The sequence below is a fragment of the Thalassophryne amazonica genome, chromosome 15 (genome assembly GCF_902500255.1).
Source record: "Thalassophryne amazonica chromosome 15, fThaAma1.1, whole genome shotgun sequence".
Classification (NCBI taxonomy): Eukaryota; Metazoa; Chordata; class Actinopteri; order Batrachoidiformes; family Batrachoididae; genus Thalassophryne; species Thalassophryne amazonica.
The window spans coordinates 91,623,039-91,640,924 of record NC_047117.1 but is presented as its reverse complement, the minus strand read 5'-3'; the positions used below and the strand labels follow the sequence as shown (position 1 = coordinate 91,640,924).

At 41.7% G+C, this 17,886-nt stretch overlaps 2 protein-coding genes across 4 annotated transcripts in view; one reads left to right on the top strand and one right to left on the bottom strand.

Annotated features, from left to right (window-relative positions):
* Window positions 1-107: 107 nt before the first annotated feature.
* LOC117526715 (ADP-ribosylation factor-binding protein GGA1-like) lies at window positions 108-11,685 on the bottom strand. Of its 3 annotated transcripts, none has more exons than XM_034188766.1 (17): window positions 11,410-11,685; window positions 9,410-9,494; window positions 9,204-9,279; window positions 8,967-9,065; window positions 8,496-8,619; window positions 6,999-7,099; window positions 6,772-6,852; window positions 5,569-5,706; window positions 5,419-5,500; window positions 4,299-4,409; window positions 3,400-3,522; window positions 3,115-3,158; window positions 2,839-3,029; window positions 2,498-2,760; window positions 1,347-1,516; window positions 1,152-1,262; window positions 109-986 (listed from the first exon to the last, which is right to left on the bottom strand). In XM_034188766.1, exons 1-17 carry the CDS (start codon window positions 11,450-11,452, stop codon window positions 876-878), a joined length of 1,953 nt encoding a protein of 650 aa, XP_034044657.1. In that variant the 5' UTR covers window positions 11,453-11,685; the 3' UTR covers window positions 109-875. The 3 variants fall into 3 exon arrangements, with proteins under 3 accessions (XP_034044660.1, XP_034044657.1, XP_034044659.1); XM_034188768.1 differs by lacking the exon at window positions 11,410-11,685 and adding an exon at window positions 9,777-9,912; XM_034188769.1 differs by lacking the exon at window positions 11,410-11,685 and having other exon boundaries at window positions 108-986; window positions 8,967-9,123; window positions 9,410-9,446.
* A 2,975-nt stretch (window positions 11,686-14,660) lies between these two features.
* micall1a (MICAL-like 1a) overlaps window positions 14,661-17,886 on the top strand; it is a 36,533-nt gene continuing 33,307 nt past the window's right edge. The window contains exon 1 of the mRNA XM_034188050.1: window positions 14,661-15,378. Coding sequence (XP_034043941.1) covers window positions 15,236-15,378 — 143 coding nt within the window. The 5' untranslated portion in view covers window positions 14,661-15,235. The remainder of the gene's footprint in view (window positions 15,379-17,886) is intronic.

Sequence of the window (17,886 nt, the reverse complement as noted above, 5' to 3'; positions counted from 1 at the left end):
TGCACCAGAACCCTTTATAAATTATGGAGTTGTGCCCTGTGTGTAGTTGTAGCTTCCCACGTCATAAAAAAAAAAAAATCCAGCAGCATGATTTTAATTTTCTTTATGACCTCAGAAGGATCACAGAGGGGTGCTGCCTTTTACAAACACTTCAGATCATTCTGCAGCATCATCTGATTCAGTCTTCAGCAATATAACAGGAATATAGAAAACATTATCAGTTCAGTCGTTTGTACACATTTACAAAGCAGAGAGAAACCTAAAGTTTCATATCTCAGGCACATGTGGTGGAAGTGAGCGGTCAGTCTGCTCGCCCGCTATTTGGATTCACCAACAACACAAAGATGGCAAAAGGTGGTGATGTGCAAAATTAATCCACATGTAAATAATGTGCAACTTCAGGGGGAAACGTGAAATCAAAATGGTTAAGAGTGCAGACATTTAAAGTTATACATTTTAAACATTGAAAAACTTAAAAAAAAAATCTTAAAGATGACGCTGTGCTGCTCTGCGTGGATTTGGTTTTCCATGATGGTTCTCAGTGATGTCACATCAAGTCCCAGTTCATAAAATGAACATGAAACATTAAGAGACAAACGTCGGACTCTGGTGTGACGTGTTCCAGGACGGAGAATCAGAATCCAGATGTCCAAGTTTTGACGGGTTCAGCTCGTTTTCCCAACAGTCTGATTCTTCATGTTTAACGGTTATCTTCACATCACCAGGTCACTGCCAAAAGCGGGGACAGTGAGTGGGGACCAAAGGCACTAGATAGACTAGGCGGTTCCTCGCTGCCGCCGCCATGTCTGTTCATGTTAGACCCGTTTCAAACTGCTGACGTGTAAACAGAATGCGATGGGTGAAGACAGGCCTCCCTAAAGGTTCCCCCAGCTGTGTGGAGGCGGGAACTGGTCCACGTCTCCCGATTCATCATGTGATTTGTCCCCAAGGATGAAGGTCAACTTGTAGCGCAAACGCACCTTCTCCTGAAACAAGATTCAGACCTTAGTCCTAAACTCTCACAGGCTGAGACCTGAACACTTTAGAACATGTATAATTTATAAAATAACCAAACTTAATTCAGATAATTTTAAATCCTGCTGATAAACATGAAAATTTAAACTTTGTGGTACAATGATGGGGCGCAGCACCTTGTGTGGGTTCGCTAACAGTAGGACCTGCGTGATGGCGGCTGGAGGCAGCAGCGGGCTGAAGGCAGGGAGCTCGGAGCCGGAGGGTGGCTGCAGTTTCACTTTCATCACCTTGTCAATATTTACAAACGCACAAGAATAAACCATCAGAGGGTTATAACGCAGGTTTAAAGGTTCAGGTTCCGTAGGACCTACTCTGGGCACAGCTGCCTGGAAGCGGATGTTGGTGACAGGAACGGGCGCTGAGGACAACATGGAGATGATCACCACCAGGACGTCAGGCCGTGACGGCGGACAGTCATGAGCAAAGTGGAACAAAACCCGCAGACTGCATTTGTCAAATACGGTCACCGGCAAGAAGCTGCCTGGAACATACACGAAGAGGAGAAGAGAGACTGACTGATGGAGAGGAGTGAGGACAACCGACGACCTAAACACTGAGGGCAGCTGGCCCATTTTAATACTGGCAGTTGTGTTGAGGATGCAAACTGCAAAAGTTTGTCCACTCTACTGGACGACAACTGTCCAAAAGTCTAGTTTTGTCCACCAGATCTGAATCATCAGGCGGAATGCTCTCTTTGATCCTGATGTCTGGAGATTCTTAGTCATCCAGGTTATTGTGCCCAAACACACTAAATCAAAGCTTCACCACTTCAGATGAACCTCTGAAGCTTTTATGCATGAAGATCACAACATCTTCAGGGAACTAAAGTACAGCTGCCCAGACTCAACCTGCTTGGACACTTTGATCATGACTGCTCACCTTTGTGACTCCTGATCACAACCTTGGACCTGGACTACTAAACTTTGACCTGGAGCACTTGCCCTTGATCCAGACCTTAGATCCCGATTACTTACCTTTTTCCTCTTTTAATGATCTTTGAACCTAAATTTGAGCTTTGATCTTGTTCATTAAATTATGATGACTCATCCTTGAGCTAGACTGTGTGATTCTCATCCTGGTCCTCCAGTACCAACTGACCTACACATTTAGGTGGTACTGGAGGACAAGGTTGAGAACCACTAACTAGACCTCTGATTGTTGACCTGTGATTCTTGATTTTTATTCCCAATCAGTCATCCTTGGATCTTGATTACTGAACTGGATCAGGAGCACTCATCCTTAATTCATACCTTTGATCCTGATTACAGGATCAGAGTCCACATTAAGAATCAAAGACCAAATCTGCCCCTTGATCTAGAATTGTGGCCAGATGTTACAGTCTCTTCCTTGGTCCATGTCCCGCCCCTCCACCGAGTTTCAATAAAAACAGTTTGTCAGTTTTGCGTCACCCTCCTGACCACAAGGTTATTTGTTGGTGATCAAATAACCTTTTGGCACTTACTCGGTTTAACAGATTCCAGAGGCACGATGATATCCGCTAATGAGACATTATGGGCTTCAGCAGTCGGTGACAAGCTTCTCTCAGCAGCTGTACCACTGGGATCAGAAGCAGGAGAGTCTAGCGGCTCTGAAGGGACAGCGCGGCTGGAAGTGGACCCGGGAACCAGAGGTGTGCTGGTTGTAGCTGAAGCAGATCTAGAACCTGTGCTGGCCTTAAACTGGAGATCTCGTAAAGTGAGTTTAGAATGAGGTTGGGTTTTATCCCTGCACAAGAAAACACAAACAGGAATCACTGAACGTGGGTTCAACCAGTCAGAACCACTTTCATCTTGCTGGTCTCACCATTTGACCTGCTGGCTTTCTGGAGGAAGCGACTGCTCCAACAGAGTCTTCCCCAGCAAATCCAGTTCGTCCATGGCTTTGGGAGGCGCAGCAGTGCCCTCTGCTGGTGCAGCAGACAGAGGCTGTGCCACCACCGAGAGCAAGATGCCAGCCGGGTCCAGTGGAGGAGACAGATGTGGATTATCCGAGATCTGGAGAGACCCGGCAGAGAGGTTTGTGAATTTAACAACAGTTAAATTTGCTTGAATGCAAACATGTTTATTTTTTTTCCCCCACCTGGTAAGTGTCGTCTCGGTCACAGTTTTCTGTTACACTCCGTCCTGAAGGATCAAACAGACGCAGGTTTCATCACCAGCAGCCAGATAAGTTTATTTTGATGGGTTTACAGGTGACATCATGCTGTGGGGGGTGTATCCAGGTGTAGACACAAACCTAATTCTATGTTATTTCTCTTTAGCTGTAATTTTTTGTCCTGTTGTGACGAGTGTCAATGTGTTCGGACCAAATTAAAAACGACAGGCCGTTATCGAGTCTAAATGAGTCCACAGTGGCTCTACTTACCCACTGACACGAGCTCGTCGTCCAGGAGGCTGAGTCCGAGGCTCTGAGTCTGTCGGTCCGAGATTCCCGGGTCGGCTGATAAGTTGATTCCAGTCAGATCTACCAGTGCTGTGCTTCTGCTATCTGGTTAGGACAGAAAACGACAACAACCCATCACAAGAGGCAGTGTAAAAAAAAACTAAACAAAAACCTTCATTACCGAAGACAATCCCTGCTGGGACGGCCACAAAAAGCAACACATGAAAACTTGAGTGTTTGCGTGTCTGATTATCAACATAATGTAGATTCATGAGTGGCATGGAAAAAAAAAAAATATATATATATATATATACACAGAACAATTTGCACAATAAAAAGAAGTAATTTCAGAATAAAATAATTTACTGCATCCAGAACAGAAGCTAAATATTTTCCATTTATCTTCCACATTCTGGTTGTGCTGCTGTGACAATCTGCTAAACAAATGAAGTAACACAGCTACAGTCTGAATGTTTGTGCATCTGACAGCCACAAGAGGGCACTGTTCCATTGTGTACACAAATTATTCACCATTTTAATAAGATTGACCAACAAACTTGGCTAATAAACTAGGGGAGGTGATGGTCTAGTGGTTAAAGTGCTGGGCTTGAGACCAGAGGATCCTCAGTTCAAATCCCAGCTTGACTGGGCCCTTGGGCAAGGTCCTTAATCCCCTAGTTGCTCCCGGTGTGTAGTGAGCGCCTTGCATGGCAGCACCCTGACATCGGGGTGAATGTGAGGCATTGATGTGTAAAGTGCTTTGAGCGTCTGACGCAGATGGAAAAGCGCTAAATAAATGCAGTCCATTTACTTGGCATAAAAACATACACTTTATTTTAAACAAATTACAAGTTTTGAGGCACAAACGCACATTAAGCTACCTGTTTTTGCGCTCGGCGTGGGACCATCCATGTTTAGCTCCTCCCCCTGGACCAGCTGTCTGTACAGGTTGATGATTTGTGTTAAACTGTCGTTGGCCTGTAAGATGTCGGCTGCAAGCACAAAATATTCATTACATTTCACACAAATTTTAAAAAGTGAATAAATCCAATAAATTTGAAATGCTTTAGGAAATAAGTCTGCTTATATTATGGATTTGACATCTGACACTGATGTAACGTTTTTATTGTGTTTAAAAAAGTTTCTCTCTAGAGTTTTTAATCTACACTTCATGACAGTGATTTGTTCAGCCGGGATTATATGTGTGACATGAAAGGAAAAATTATTCACCAAAAAAGAAATTGAACAATTGCAAAAAAAAAAAAAAAAAAAATCATAAATGCACGCAAATTTGTTTTCCTTAAAGTTTTCACTCTGCAGACTGAATTTTCTCTGAATGAAGCAGCACAAACGTAACACTGTCAGAATTGTAATTTAACTTGACTTTAATTTTATGCTGTGTTCACACGACTGCAGAGAGGCTGACAGAAAAATTCCACTCCCTCTGTCTGTGATCGTAACGCCACTTACCATCAAAGGTTTAGAATTTTCAGCTGTTCCTGCTTACATCAGTGACAAGGACAAACTGGATGTTGTCTTATCTTTAACAAGGAGGCAAAACGGACAACGATGGATGGATTATTTAAGTGCAGAGAGTCACTTGGTTTTCAACAGGTAAATGTGAATAATTTGTATGATATTTCCTAAAGGAATTAATTTATAACCTCACAAAAAGTTCACTTTTTAAGCTGCCATCAGTTTTTCTTTCAATGAAGTATATTATCCATGTTCTCATTGAAAAATGATGCCGCCACTTGTTGCCACCTGCAGTCTGTCGCTGCAGATGACAGAAATTCTGCTGTAATGACTGCTGTGACAGTTATTCTGACGCTGACGTGTGAACACAGCATAAGAAATAGTCGATAGAACATTGAGGCTCTACGCAGTTTTGATTAGACTTTATTTTTTTCAAACTTTGTGAAAAATTAAGTTTTAAAAATCAGTTTTATTCTTTGGATTCAGTTATAAAATGCTTCTGGACATATTTACACCGTGACTGACCCAAAGCATCGTCGCTGTCCTCCGTGTCGCTGGCTAATCGGAACAGTGTGGGTCTCATCTTTTCACAGCGCATGTAGAGATCCTGCAGACAGAAACGTCATGTCAACTGGTAAAAACAGAGAAGCATTAGCGTTATCGATGTGGATGAACCTTCAGGAGCTCCTGGCTGCTCGGGGAGCGTCTCTCCTCGCTGTAACCCTCCAGCAGCTGGCTCAGCAGGCTCACGCTCTCCTTCACCTCCTGGATGGCCTTTTCACGCTTGGACACCTTCTCCACTCGCTTTTGGTCCTGCAGAAGAAAGCAAACAACAACTGGATCAGCAGAACATATTTAATCTCAGACAAGACTTTTTTTTTTCTCCTTTCTATTATGTTGAGAGGAAAAAACAAATCAAAACACCTGTTACAGATGATTTATGCACAAGAATCAAGTTTATCACAAGAAAACGCAAACATTTCCAAAACGTTACCACACTGTAAACTGCATAATAACATTACCATGCATTTGTAGGAATATTTCCTATAATGCCGACACTTTATGAAATCAGCCCTGCACAAATTATCACTGTAACTGATCTAGAACCGAAACCAGATCTATGTTAAAATCACTAAGACGTCTCATGTGGCTCAGGCACAACTGACAGGTTTCATTAGGATCAGTGAATTAGATTTTGATAAAATGGGGAGGATGAACCATGTTGTAATGAGGAAGAAAAAATTAAATAAATCAATGAGTTGGCACCAAAATGTCATCTAATTTTTATTTTTGATAAATCTGATTATGTTTTATGTTGATGAAAACAACCTCATCTGGCGCTGAAGGAAAAACCTATTTCATCAGAATCAGCACAGTGGAGCCACTTTGTGACATCACAATTGCTGGATTAATTGATCATAATTACAAATCGTGATTATTAATCTGTCAGATAATGACGGGGAAAGCTCGTGCCTCATGATGCATTAATCACTGGTTTGAATTATTATTTGTTGTTTAAAATAAAATAAAAAGGAGATTCTTAATTATTTTCTCAGAGGTCAGATTTGTTCTCTGGTATTCTGGGCAAGTACAATTTTAGATGTTTGGAGACTATTTTCGTTGTGCAGGTGCAGTTTTTAAAGTAAACAAATCAAATCATCAACACCAAATAAGACTTTATGATGCACCAAATCACTGGTTCACAAACACTGGACTGAACCACTGTTTGATTAACTGCTGCGTGAGAGGACGTGAGCTGCACTCATCTCTCTGAATTGGTGTCAATCATTCTGATAAAATCCGGCATGCTGGAGAGCAGGAAAACTCAGGATTCCCACTCAGGCGGGCCTCGTGCACACACGGCGAGCGATGATTCACCTCCTGAACCATTTCCTTTATGAGCTTGTTTGCTGCTCGTAGATCTTCAGGCTGAGTGCTGTTCAGTAAGCGGGACAGCGTCTACAAAAACAGGACGGGACACAAGAGGAAGCGTGAGCGAGGGCAGCGTGATGGTTTTTACAGATACTACATTTCACTCATGTGATATCTGTCCACTTAAAAACAAACACATCCTCACACAGGTCATCGTGTTTTCACCAGCATACCTTGGCTTTCTCCTCATCCTCAAAGATGGCATGTTTGGATCTGGGTGCAGTGGGTTGGGGGGACATGTCCTCAGGAAGTCCTGGAGCCTGTTTGACAATTCCTGGAAGAGGACATCTCCACTTATACACAAAGACGTCAGGCTGCCATTCAGTTAGCGAGCACCTCACGTTCACCCATTCATACACCAATATACACTGGCTCAGGATCGGAACCTATGACCCGTTGGTCATAATGCCTCTTCTCTAACTTTTAGATTCCCTACCTTCCCTGAGATGTTGATGTATTCCCACCACTAGGACCAGATCCTGGTACTGCAGTACCTGGTTTACAGGTACAGGTTTAATCCTGGTTTACTCCGCCCGGAACAACCCAGATCTTTATTTAAACACGGAGCGGAAAGCCAAACCCCACGACTTTAAGACGCTTAAACCTCCAGCTCATCTTGTTCTGGTCTGAATCAAACAATATTTAAAACACATCTCTTTATTCCCTGTTATTTATGATAAATGATTTTCATTGAATTTCAATCTTCCTGTAATTGATAGTGTGCTGTTGACTTTATTTTGTTTGGTTCCTGTTGAGTTATAAATTATTTTATGTAAATTTATTTCAAATTGCACTTTGTTTCTGAAACCATTTCATAAATAAATTTGATTCATTTTATATATTTATTTTTGACAAGTTTCATTTATTTATTTTCAGAAATTTGATTCATTTTAGGTATTTTAGTTTTTATAAATTGGATTTTTCTTATATAGAGAAATTTCATTCATTTTATTTGTCTTAATCATCAAATATAATCATTTCGCTCTTGTTGACGACAGCGAAGCTAATAAGAAAAAAAAAATAATTAAAAAACAGATTTTAAATGGAACATTCTACATCAAATCAACAAAGAATCAGCCAACATCACCCAGAATTTTGTAAATCTTTGTGGGCTGACTGGGATTCATGAGTAACACTCAGAACGCTCATATTTTTGCTCATGTTTTTTTCTTCAGTAGTGAGATACATGCTAACTACTTTTCAGCTAATTTGTGCACCTTTACGACTTTAAATGCACATATCTCAGATGATAGAGGACTGGGTTTGGTGTCATGTTAAAAGTTCTTTTCAAGCTCTGCAAATTCTCTGTATCTTTTTCACAGCATTAAACAAAAGAAAGTTACAGCAAACTGAATCCCCACGAAAAAAAATACATCCTTCAAATTTCTGTCAAAGTCGGCTTCTGGTCTCAACAACAACACAAAAAGAAACATTTTACCCGCTTTCACATTAAAAATCAAGACATAACCCCCCCCCCAAAAAATCTGACAAATTCTGATTCTGAATAATCTCAAATGGACCATGAAGATGTGTTTATGTGCAACAACTCGACTGGTAATATCAGGATACATTAAACAAAGTGTTTGTGAATCATCAACGTAAAAAAGAGAAGTGACAGTTTGGGACAGATGAGTGAGCTATCCACCTCGCCTCTCTTTATGTGTTCTCACCCTGTTTCTTCAGCATCTGATAGGCATCTGCTATCTTGGTTTCATCAGGCAACTCCACGGTCCACCTGTACATCATTTCCAGGACCTTCTTCTTCACCAGCTCCGGAGCCCGTGAAGCCAAATACTGGAAAGCAGAAGGTGTGGACGGTTACCAAACCTGCCGTGTTTGAAGACACTTTGGGTCTTTGGGTTCCTACTGAGTGACTTCCACCAGTGAGGAACAACTTCAGTGGAACCACATGAAGAAATTCAACCACAAACTAAATGGTTTGGAAGTCAAAAAGTTTGTTTCCTTACACACAATCTGAAGGTGGAACTGTGGCAATAATGTGTTAGACACCACTTCACAGCACCTCGATTCCTCAGACACATAACTGAAATGAGCCATGATCTTTGCGAATGTAAAAGCAGCAGCTGCAGCAGGAGCTCAGACTGACATCTACACAGTGATACGGACAGAACAGACATTACCTTTGGTGAGACGACCTTGATGAGCTCGTTAAGGAAGCGAAACTTTCCCACTTCTCTGTGAAACCGCTTTCCACAGGTCTTCATGCACGTCTCCAGAACCTGCAAATTATTGGTTTGTTGGTTTTCCTTTTGTGCCAGTAATCCTCAACAGTGACACCTTGACCCAGACAAAAACTTCAAATGAAAACTTTGACATTCATCGGCTTTGCCAAAGCTTCATGCGGGACAGTCTCTTACCGTAAGTGCTTGCATGGCCTCCCACTCCTGAGGAGACTGGATTTTGTGGGCCAGAAGCCTGGTTGCGAGCTGAGGACTGATAAAAGAGAGAAAAGCAACCTTTAGTCTTCACAGCATTGACGAGGCAAACAGCTGTGTTAACTCCTCCTCAACAAAAAACGTGAATCAGAAATGACTCGATACAGTCTTCAACATCACCATCTCACCAATCCGGTTCATTGCTGAGCTGATCACAGAAGCCCCTGATACTGTCCCAGTCCATCTCTTTGTTCAGAGGGTTGGTGGACTTGTCTGTGCAAAAAGAAAAGACAAAAAGACTTGCACAACTTGGTTCTAAATCCTAATCTGGAACATGCATGAGCGTCCTACTTTATTATGGACAGTCCAGGACAGATGCGGACAATTCTCACTGGGATTTAAGTGTGTTGTGTCCAATTCCGCCACTCCGTCCTGTTCTTGACTTTCACTTGAAATCATGTTTTTTCCAACACTTTCTAAAATGATCTCAATCCCAGCTAACACGAAACAACATTCAAAAGGACGCTGCTGCAAATTACACCTCAAAGTCCTCACTTGTGCTGGTTTCAAAACAGAATCGCCTTTTCTCCTGGATGGCAACCAACTAGGCAGACACCTAGCCCACCCCAACCTCTCAAAAGTTAACATCTATGTGCTGCATATAGGTGAAGCGTGGGTGTGCCTTTGTTTTAACATTGGGTCACTACGTCAATAAAACAGTCAGATTATGTATAGGGATAGCGGCCAGCAATCACCTTAGTATTTCTTCCACTTTGCTGTTGCTTAATGCTGATGAATTATACCTTAAGTGTAGTTTTTCTGGCTGACTAATTCTGTTTTCTTTTTCTCTCTGTCTGAGATGCGGCTGGATCCACGTGCTGGACTGGATGATTTCTGTGGCAGATGTGGGATGGACTCCGCTGTAGGAACAGATCCAATGAGTGGCTCAATGACCCCCCCCCCCGACGGTGAACTGGACGCTTGCATGGACTCTCATCAATTGTTGTTGTGTTGTGTTCTGTATTGCAAACCTTTTTGGTATAATGGCCTAAGCAATGGGTCACCCCTCTGAGTCTAGTCTGCTTGAGGTTTCTTCCTCAACATCATCAGAGGGAGTTTTTCATTCCCACTGTCACCTGTGTGCTTGCTCTCAAGAGCTGGTAAGGTTAGACCTTAATTGTGTGAAGCACCTTTGAGGCAGCTTTGTTGTGATTTGGCACTATATAAATGAAATAAATTGAATTGTCACAATCAGCAGTCAAGTCTCACAACCATACAGTAAAACAGGAAGTACCAGGACCCAAAAGATTTGGACTTTCATTGTTCTGCAAAGATATCTGCATCACCAAACACTTCTGTTCAGTGACCTCATGACTCCAGAAAGTCTTTCCAGGCGTCTTTATCTCAAAGGCTGAGGACCCAGAGACATGTTGCTGAGTTAAGGGAGTCTCTCTCAAAGACAGTCGAGCTCAGGAACTCAGTGAAAGCCAAGATCTTTGTCTTCATCCAGGACAATCACAAACCCAGACTCTCCGATTTCCAACTCATCTCCTCAAGTGTTGCAATCAGGGAATTCATTGAATCTGTCATGTTTATGGTGTCATCTGCAAAGTCAAAGTTGGCACAAAGGCACCAAAATCTCTTGTTTCCACACCCCGACCAAACACCCTGTCCAAGGAACGGGCACTGAACGGTGGAGGAACCAGAACTCAGGAAGCTTCAGAGATTTTTGCCGCTGCTGAAATCTGTCCAGCGTTCACGGGATCTGTGTGTTGACTCTGGCTGCGAGGATTCCACCAATTCTCAGGATGTCCCAGAGACAGTTATCTGCTCAACTGAAACAACTGTTCAGGAGGCTTTTTATGTTTGAAACATGTTTCACAGGATCCAACTGAGACCTGAATCAATCTTCATGAATCACAATCCCACCGTAAATGTACGATATAACACAATAACACGTGCCTGTAGCACTAAACTCCGTCACTGCGTGTCAGAAAAAAAAACACAATAAAAGCGAATGTTAAAAACTAAAATGTAATTTAATGTTTGACTGAGTTCGTGTCGTCAGCTGACAAAATACCGCGACCACACACCCGACAGTGACAGCTGCTAACTAAGAATACAAACACAGTCCTCTTCGCGCACAAACTGTCTGATTATCGAACATTATTGGGTAAAAGGGACTTACTGATGAGAGACTGCAGGCTAACCTCAGCTGGAGGCGCCGCCATCTTTGGGAAAATCCAAACAAGTCACGAGATTTTCTTTAAGGCATCGCGTGGATACAGCAACGAGGCTATAGCGCCCCTGCTGGGCGAAAAGGCGAACAACAAAGTGAGTTGGAGGAGCGCCGCCAGATTCGCTGATTATAAGCAACTGTGATTTGATTTATTCAGGAAATAAAACTACAAGTCAAAACACATTTATGCAATATTACCGAGGATAACCCAACACAGGATAAAACTGGTTTTCATGATGGTCCTCGAGAAGAAATATATTAGATTAGAAACAACAAATCAGCTAAAATTAAAATGGCAAAGAGTAAATGCAGGCCAGTGATTCTCAAAGTGTGGGCCGTAGCCTCCTGGTGGGCCGTAAAGGTACTGCAGGTGGGCCAAGAGAGGTCATTTAAAATGTATTCTAAAAATGTCTGATTTTCAGTTTTGTAATAAATTTTAAAATAACATCACTCACTCATTTTCAACTGCTTACTCCTATTAAGGGTCACTGGTGGCTGAAGTCTATCCCAGCAGTCATAGGGCGTGAAGCGGGTTCACCGTGGACAGGATGGCCGTCTGTCGCAGGGTCACATATAGACAAACAAACACATTCACACCTACGGACACTTTAAAATTTGTAATTCACTTGACCTGCATGTCTTTGGATGTGGGAGGAAGCCGAAGCACCCGGAGGAAACCCACACAAACTCCATACAGAAATGGTCACAGGTTACACAACAAACCACAACAAGCTCCAAAAGGTGGAGGGAATTTGGGTGGAAGTGCCTCATGCGTTTCTTCATTACTCCTCAAATTACAGCTAAAGTACAAGGGTTTGATCAGCCGTGTTGGAGACAATGTGGTCACTTGAATGCCAATCACTCTCACATTTTTTGGACATGTACAAAATTAAAACCTTTCTGGGACAATGTATTTGAAACAACAAAGTATTTTCGCATATGCAATTCCCAGGGATCCCCAAATCTATCTCCTGGGCCTTCTAACAGAAGAGCTTTTTCAGAAAGAGGACATGTACCTTTTTAAAGTTTTGTCAGTTGCGTCGAAAAAAGCTATCACAAGGAACTGGATTAAACCCGACCCGACAGTTTTGTTTTACGCTTTTTACTCTTTTAATTCATTTTATTAGTAATTGGAGCGGGCCGCGGCCTCAACTTTATCTAAATTCTGGGTCTTTTAGTGAAGTTTAGGGCTAGCGGCGGGCGATCACCTTAGTATTTCTCTGTTTTTCTTGTTGTTTAATGCTGGTAAATTATACAGTATTTTTTTTTTGTCTTTCTGATGCTTGATTCTGTTTTTTCTCTCTGTTTAAGGTGCAACTCCATCCAGAGATGGGAGTTGTATTCGTGTTGGCGATCCTCCTGTCCTGTGCACCAATTGCATTTCTTGTATATTCGCCCGTGAATTGAATTGTTCTGTGAATTGTTCTGTAATTTATGTTTGTATCATGGCCCAAGCAGAGGGTCACCCCTTTGAGTCTGGTCTGCTTGAGGTTTCTTCCTCAGAGGGAGTTTTTCCTTACCACTGTTGCTCTGGGGGTTGGTAAGGTTAGACCTTACCTGTGTGAAGCGCTTTGAGGCAACTCTGTTGTGATTTGGCGCTATACAAATGAAAATAAATTGAAATTGAAAAACTGAAATGTATAGAGGGGTCAAACATTGTGAGTCTAAACAGGGCCACTGCTAAGGTTTTGGAGGCCCTAAGCATAACTGGTCAAGGAGGCCCCCCCCCCCCTCACACACACACAAATGTTCTACTCAAACCATTACTATTTATTAAAGCGTTTTTTAGCATTTAAAGCTACATCAAATCAGCAAAGCCACGCAACCTAGCTTAAGCAGCACCACTGAACATTAAGTAATCAAAACAATTTAAACCTTTAACACGTACTTACCAGCAAGGGATGAACGGGCATCATCTTTTTGTTTCTTTTTCCTCCATTTTTCAGCTCCAGACTCCTGCTGTCGCTTCGTTGTTTAATTGTGACATAGTGGCAACTTGTCGTCTGGTGTCAGAATCGAATGTGGGCTAGCAGTGCTACTTCAGTTAGGCGCAGGGTTGCCAGATTGGGTGTTTTCCCATCCAATTGGTTTGTTTAGGGTAAAAATATGGCACTGGACGAGTTTTTTGTATAGAATTGCCACACACATTTTAAAAATCAGTTCAAATTGCGCAGGATTTAGTGCCTCCATGCATTTTTGAGCATTTATTGAACTGGAAATCGTCACATCTGGGAACCCTGGTTAGGCGACACAGCGAACAGAGAAAGACGCAAACAGGGCTGTACCATTTCAGGGAATCGGGGCGGGGGTGGATGGGGGCTTTATATTAGGCAAAAAACTGTTAATTTGCCCCAATTAAGTAATGGGGTAGGGGCCGACACAATGTTTAAAGACAAAAACGATGGGCCTATTCATAAATAATTCATATTGATTTTGAAATGTAATAATCAGTGTTGCCACAGTTACTTTGATAAAGTAATCCAATTACTGATTACTGATTACTCCTTGAAAAAGTAACTTAGTTACTTTACTGATTACTCAATTGTAAAAGTAACTAAGTTAGATTACTAGTTACTTTTTTAGTTACTTTCCCCAGCTGCCGACAACAACCCCCTGCCACCTCAACATGACAATGATACCTGTTTTGCCAAAACTCACTTTATAGTCACCCTTTCTTGACTACAATGAAAATAAATACTTGTTTTATAAAAAGTAAAATAATCTTTCTTGACCTCATATTTAACTGTTGACAGCACTGTAACAGTAAAACTTGCAATTTCTAACCTACATTGTTTATAAATGTAACTATTAAATTCTAACATTTTTCTAACATTTAAATTCTCTATAAACATTTTACTTGTCAAAATTATTATTATTTTAAGTAGTATTAGTAGTTGTAGTAAAAAAAACGGCTTCAAAACTGGACCTTTAATCTATGGCGACACATCTGGACTCAGACCTGCAAAAACCTGAAATTTTATTCATCTACATAATCAGAAAAAAAAGAACAAAGAAAGAAGCAAGTAGAAAAAACTTCACAAAGACTTGTCATCAGTTGCCAGTCGTAAACTTTATTATCATAGACTTTTATATTGATTAACTTCCAAGCTGATGGACGGAGGGGGCGTGACTGTCCCGCCCCCTCCGTCTCGGCTTTTTTTTCAGTCACGGTTCCTTGTTTCTAACTGCTTGTTTTTAAAATCTGGCAACAGTGTGGGAGCAGAGGAAACATGACAAAAAATCTTTCACCGAAGCGCCCAAGTTGGACTTTTTAAAGTTAGTTTTAAGTGAATGGAACATCTGTTTATTCTCGTTTATCTTAATGTTGTCAGAAATAGAGTGTCGTGAAGAAGAAACGAGTGCTGTTTCAGACTTTTGTTTTGCTCAGGAGCTAACCCGCACAGAAGCTAACATTTAGCTAACTTAGGTACGTCGAGATTTTTTTCTAACAACTTTGTTTTTAACTCATTGTTTTTATGTAAGGTCTACTTTTAGACACATTTCTCTCCGTCGGTGTCTGTATGTGCAGCAGACAAAGTACAATAACGGTCTTTGTTAACACCCAGCTAGCCTGTGAGCCTTTTTTTTTTTTTTTTTTTTTTTTTGATGGATGATGTACCGCGTCGCTGCGTCGGGTGTTGGCCGTTGCCGTTGCCCGTCGCCTCCGCGCTGAATCACCGCTCATGACCAAAGACTTTATCCTGTCTGTTGGGACAGCCCGGACAAAGACACCTCGAGTGATTTTTGAAGCCGATCCCTTGATTTTAAGGACAGGATGGGCTCCCTGAAGGCTCTCCAGGAGTGGTGTCGGATCCAGTGTGAACCTTTTAACCAAGTGGACATAAAGGACATGTCAGCGTCCTTCCGAGACGGATTGGCTTTCTGTGCCATAATACACCGTCACAGACCGGATTTGATGTAAGTACGCCGGTGTCTTAACGGTGGAAATTACAGTGCAAAGAAAACTGTTTTATTTTAGCACGTAGTTATGATCAAATGATTTTTTTACCTCATTTTAGCAGTGTTCACACTACCGGCTGAAGTGACTTAAATAAGATTTTGTTTGTATTGCCAGATTTGTTTTTTATTATTAAAATACAAACTGCTCACACTCAGTGATTGTCATCTGATTTGGCTGTTGACACATCAGTCACACCACTGAGATTAAATTTAAAGAGCCATTATGCAACTTTTTAAAAAATCTAATTCAGCAGTTTGGGAGCAATTCTATTCTTGCTAAATGGCTTGTTTTTGGGAGAATAGGGGCATTTTGTGGTGGAAAACCAGCCTTGTAATTTTAGGGATACCAACCCAGCGTCCACTGAACAAGAGTCATGGTTCTCGTGAGAAACTTGAACTGCTTTACTGCCCTCCAACAAATATGCACCAGTTAGCTAACAGCTATAAGAACAAGTCAACGAAGGCTCTATTTCTTATATGTTCATCACCATAGCAGAGGTGGCAAAAAAGGGAAATAATAAAAAAAATGGTGTCAGGAGAAGAGGAAAAAGAGCGTGTGACCAAATGAGGGGGGTCATGCACGGGTCAACCTCAGTTGGGCTTTCTTCAAATAGTGAGAGCTAAAAGATAAAGAAATGTGCGAAATGGATGTAAACTTGGCGTTCTTGCTGTTGCACTTTAAGTATATTCAGATAAACTCTCTGTTCTCTGTATTTCTGTGTACTGCTGCTCCATAGATTGCATTTGCCAGCTTCTTTGAAAATAAATGCACATAGAGACTGGGGGAAGAGTTGAGGGGGGATGCCCAACATTGAGGTTTTACAACAGTTTTGTGACATATGTACTCCCGAGCTGTAGAGGGAGCTTCATAGAGAAGAATGAGACAAAAGAAAAGGCCAGAGAAAGTGAAAAACTGACCAGAGTTGCATATTTCCATTTTAATGGTACACACAGCAGTCACATGAAATCAGATTTAACTGTTCACACAGCAGTCACTGTGCCCCAGAGGTCAAAATCTAGTACATTTAGGAACACATTTATGAACACACTGCAATCAAAGAACAGATCTAGGCCACATGGAAGTTTTAAGGTCACTTCAGTCTGTAATGTGAACATGAATAAATGGTTGAGGAGCGACGTTGAACCAGCACTTTTCATCGGATGCAGATGATCAAAGCATGTCTTTACTTTGATATCTGTGATGCAATGAAGACACACACATCCAAAACGCATAAAAAGGCGTGCGGGACCAAATTATTTATCTGTTTGCTCTCAATTGGTTTCATTAGTCTTCAGGTGAGGGCAATCATTAATTGTGTCAGTATTTAAGCAGGTGTTTCACACTGAACATGCTGTGTGATGAAGGGCTGGTTGCCCGAAACGTTACGTTTATCTTTTGTTAAATTACATTTTTTTTGTATCGGCGCGCTGTGGCTGTGCAGATCATTTGGTTTCTCTCTTTACTTTGATACCTCACATTCACCCATTCATGTTGCCCCCTGCACATTAGGAAGAACTTGGGGATTAATGACCTTTGCATTACATGGCACACAAGTGGCTTTCCTCTGTGGTCTGGAAATTGAACTTACAAGCTTCTGCTTCTAGCTAGGCTACCATCCTCTTTAAAAAAACCAAACTGTTTTATTGCAGTGTTTTACTAAATGTAGAAATGGAGGGTGGTGGAGGGTGCCATTAAAGTCTCAAAGTGATCCAATCTTTCGTACCCCAAATCTGTTAAAACAGTAAGTCTCTTTGGCTGCTCCCTTTTTTCCACTTGGGTTGCCACAGCAGATCCAAGGTGGATCTGCATCTTGATTTAGCACAAGCTCTATGCTGGATGCCCTTTGTGATGCAACTTCACATTAAATAGAAAACTGTGGCAGGTGTGGAGTTTGAACCGGTGTCACCGACCGAACGGTTCCCCTAAAAATCGGTCCCCCCTGATCATGCAGTTCTGCTTCAAACTGCATACTGGTCATCATCTATCTCAGCAACAGATATCTGAAGCTTTTGTACAACAATCATTTCCACATAAATTCAGCATTATTTCATTATAAAAGGCGGCAGAAGCGATCAGAGCACTGCGGCTAAATGAGCTACTAGCTGATGCGTTCAGCACACGTCGGACATTTCAGAGTGTCATGGAATTTCACCTTGTTTCTGCTTAAAACTGACTTTAGAATGATTTAAGAGGTTTTACCTTTATCATCTGATGATTAATAATCCCATTAATCCATTTTATTGCTTTGGGTGAAGAGTGCTGCTGTAGTCCGAAATGACGCATACGCAGATGCAAAAGGCGGACCCATTTTTAGGGGCGGACCGTTCAGTCTGTGACACCAGGAACCTTCCACACTGAAACCACCACTTGGCCACCACCCCTGCCTTAAATCTGTTAAAATATATATAAAATAATTTGAATGATCTCTGAGTGAATGTTATGGAGTTACAATGGAGCAAAGTGGT

Coding starts and splice junctions, on each gene's coding strand:
- LOC117526715 (XM_034188766.1), bottom strand. CDS start 11,452: ATGGCGGCGCCTCCAGCTGAGGTTAGCCTGCAGTCTCTCATCA. Junction 9,495..11,409: donor TAGCCTGCAGTCTCTCATCA/GTAAGTCCCTTT, acceptor CTTTTTGCACAG/ACAAGTCCACCAACCCTCTG. Junction 4,410..5,418: donor GGACAGCGACGATGCTTTGG/GTCAGTCACGGT, acceptor TTGTGCTTGCAG/CCGACATCTTACAGGCCAAC.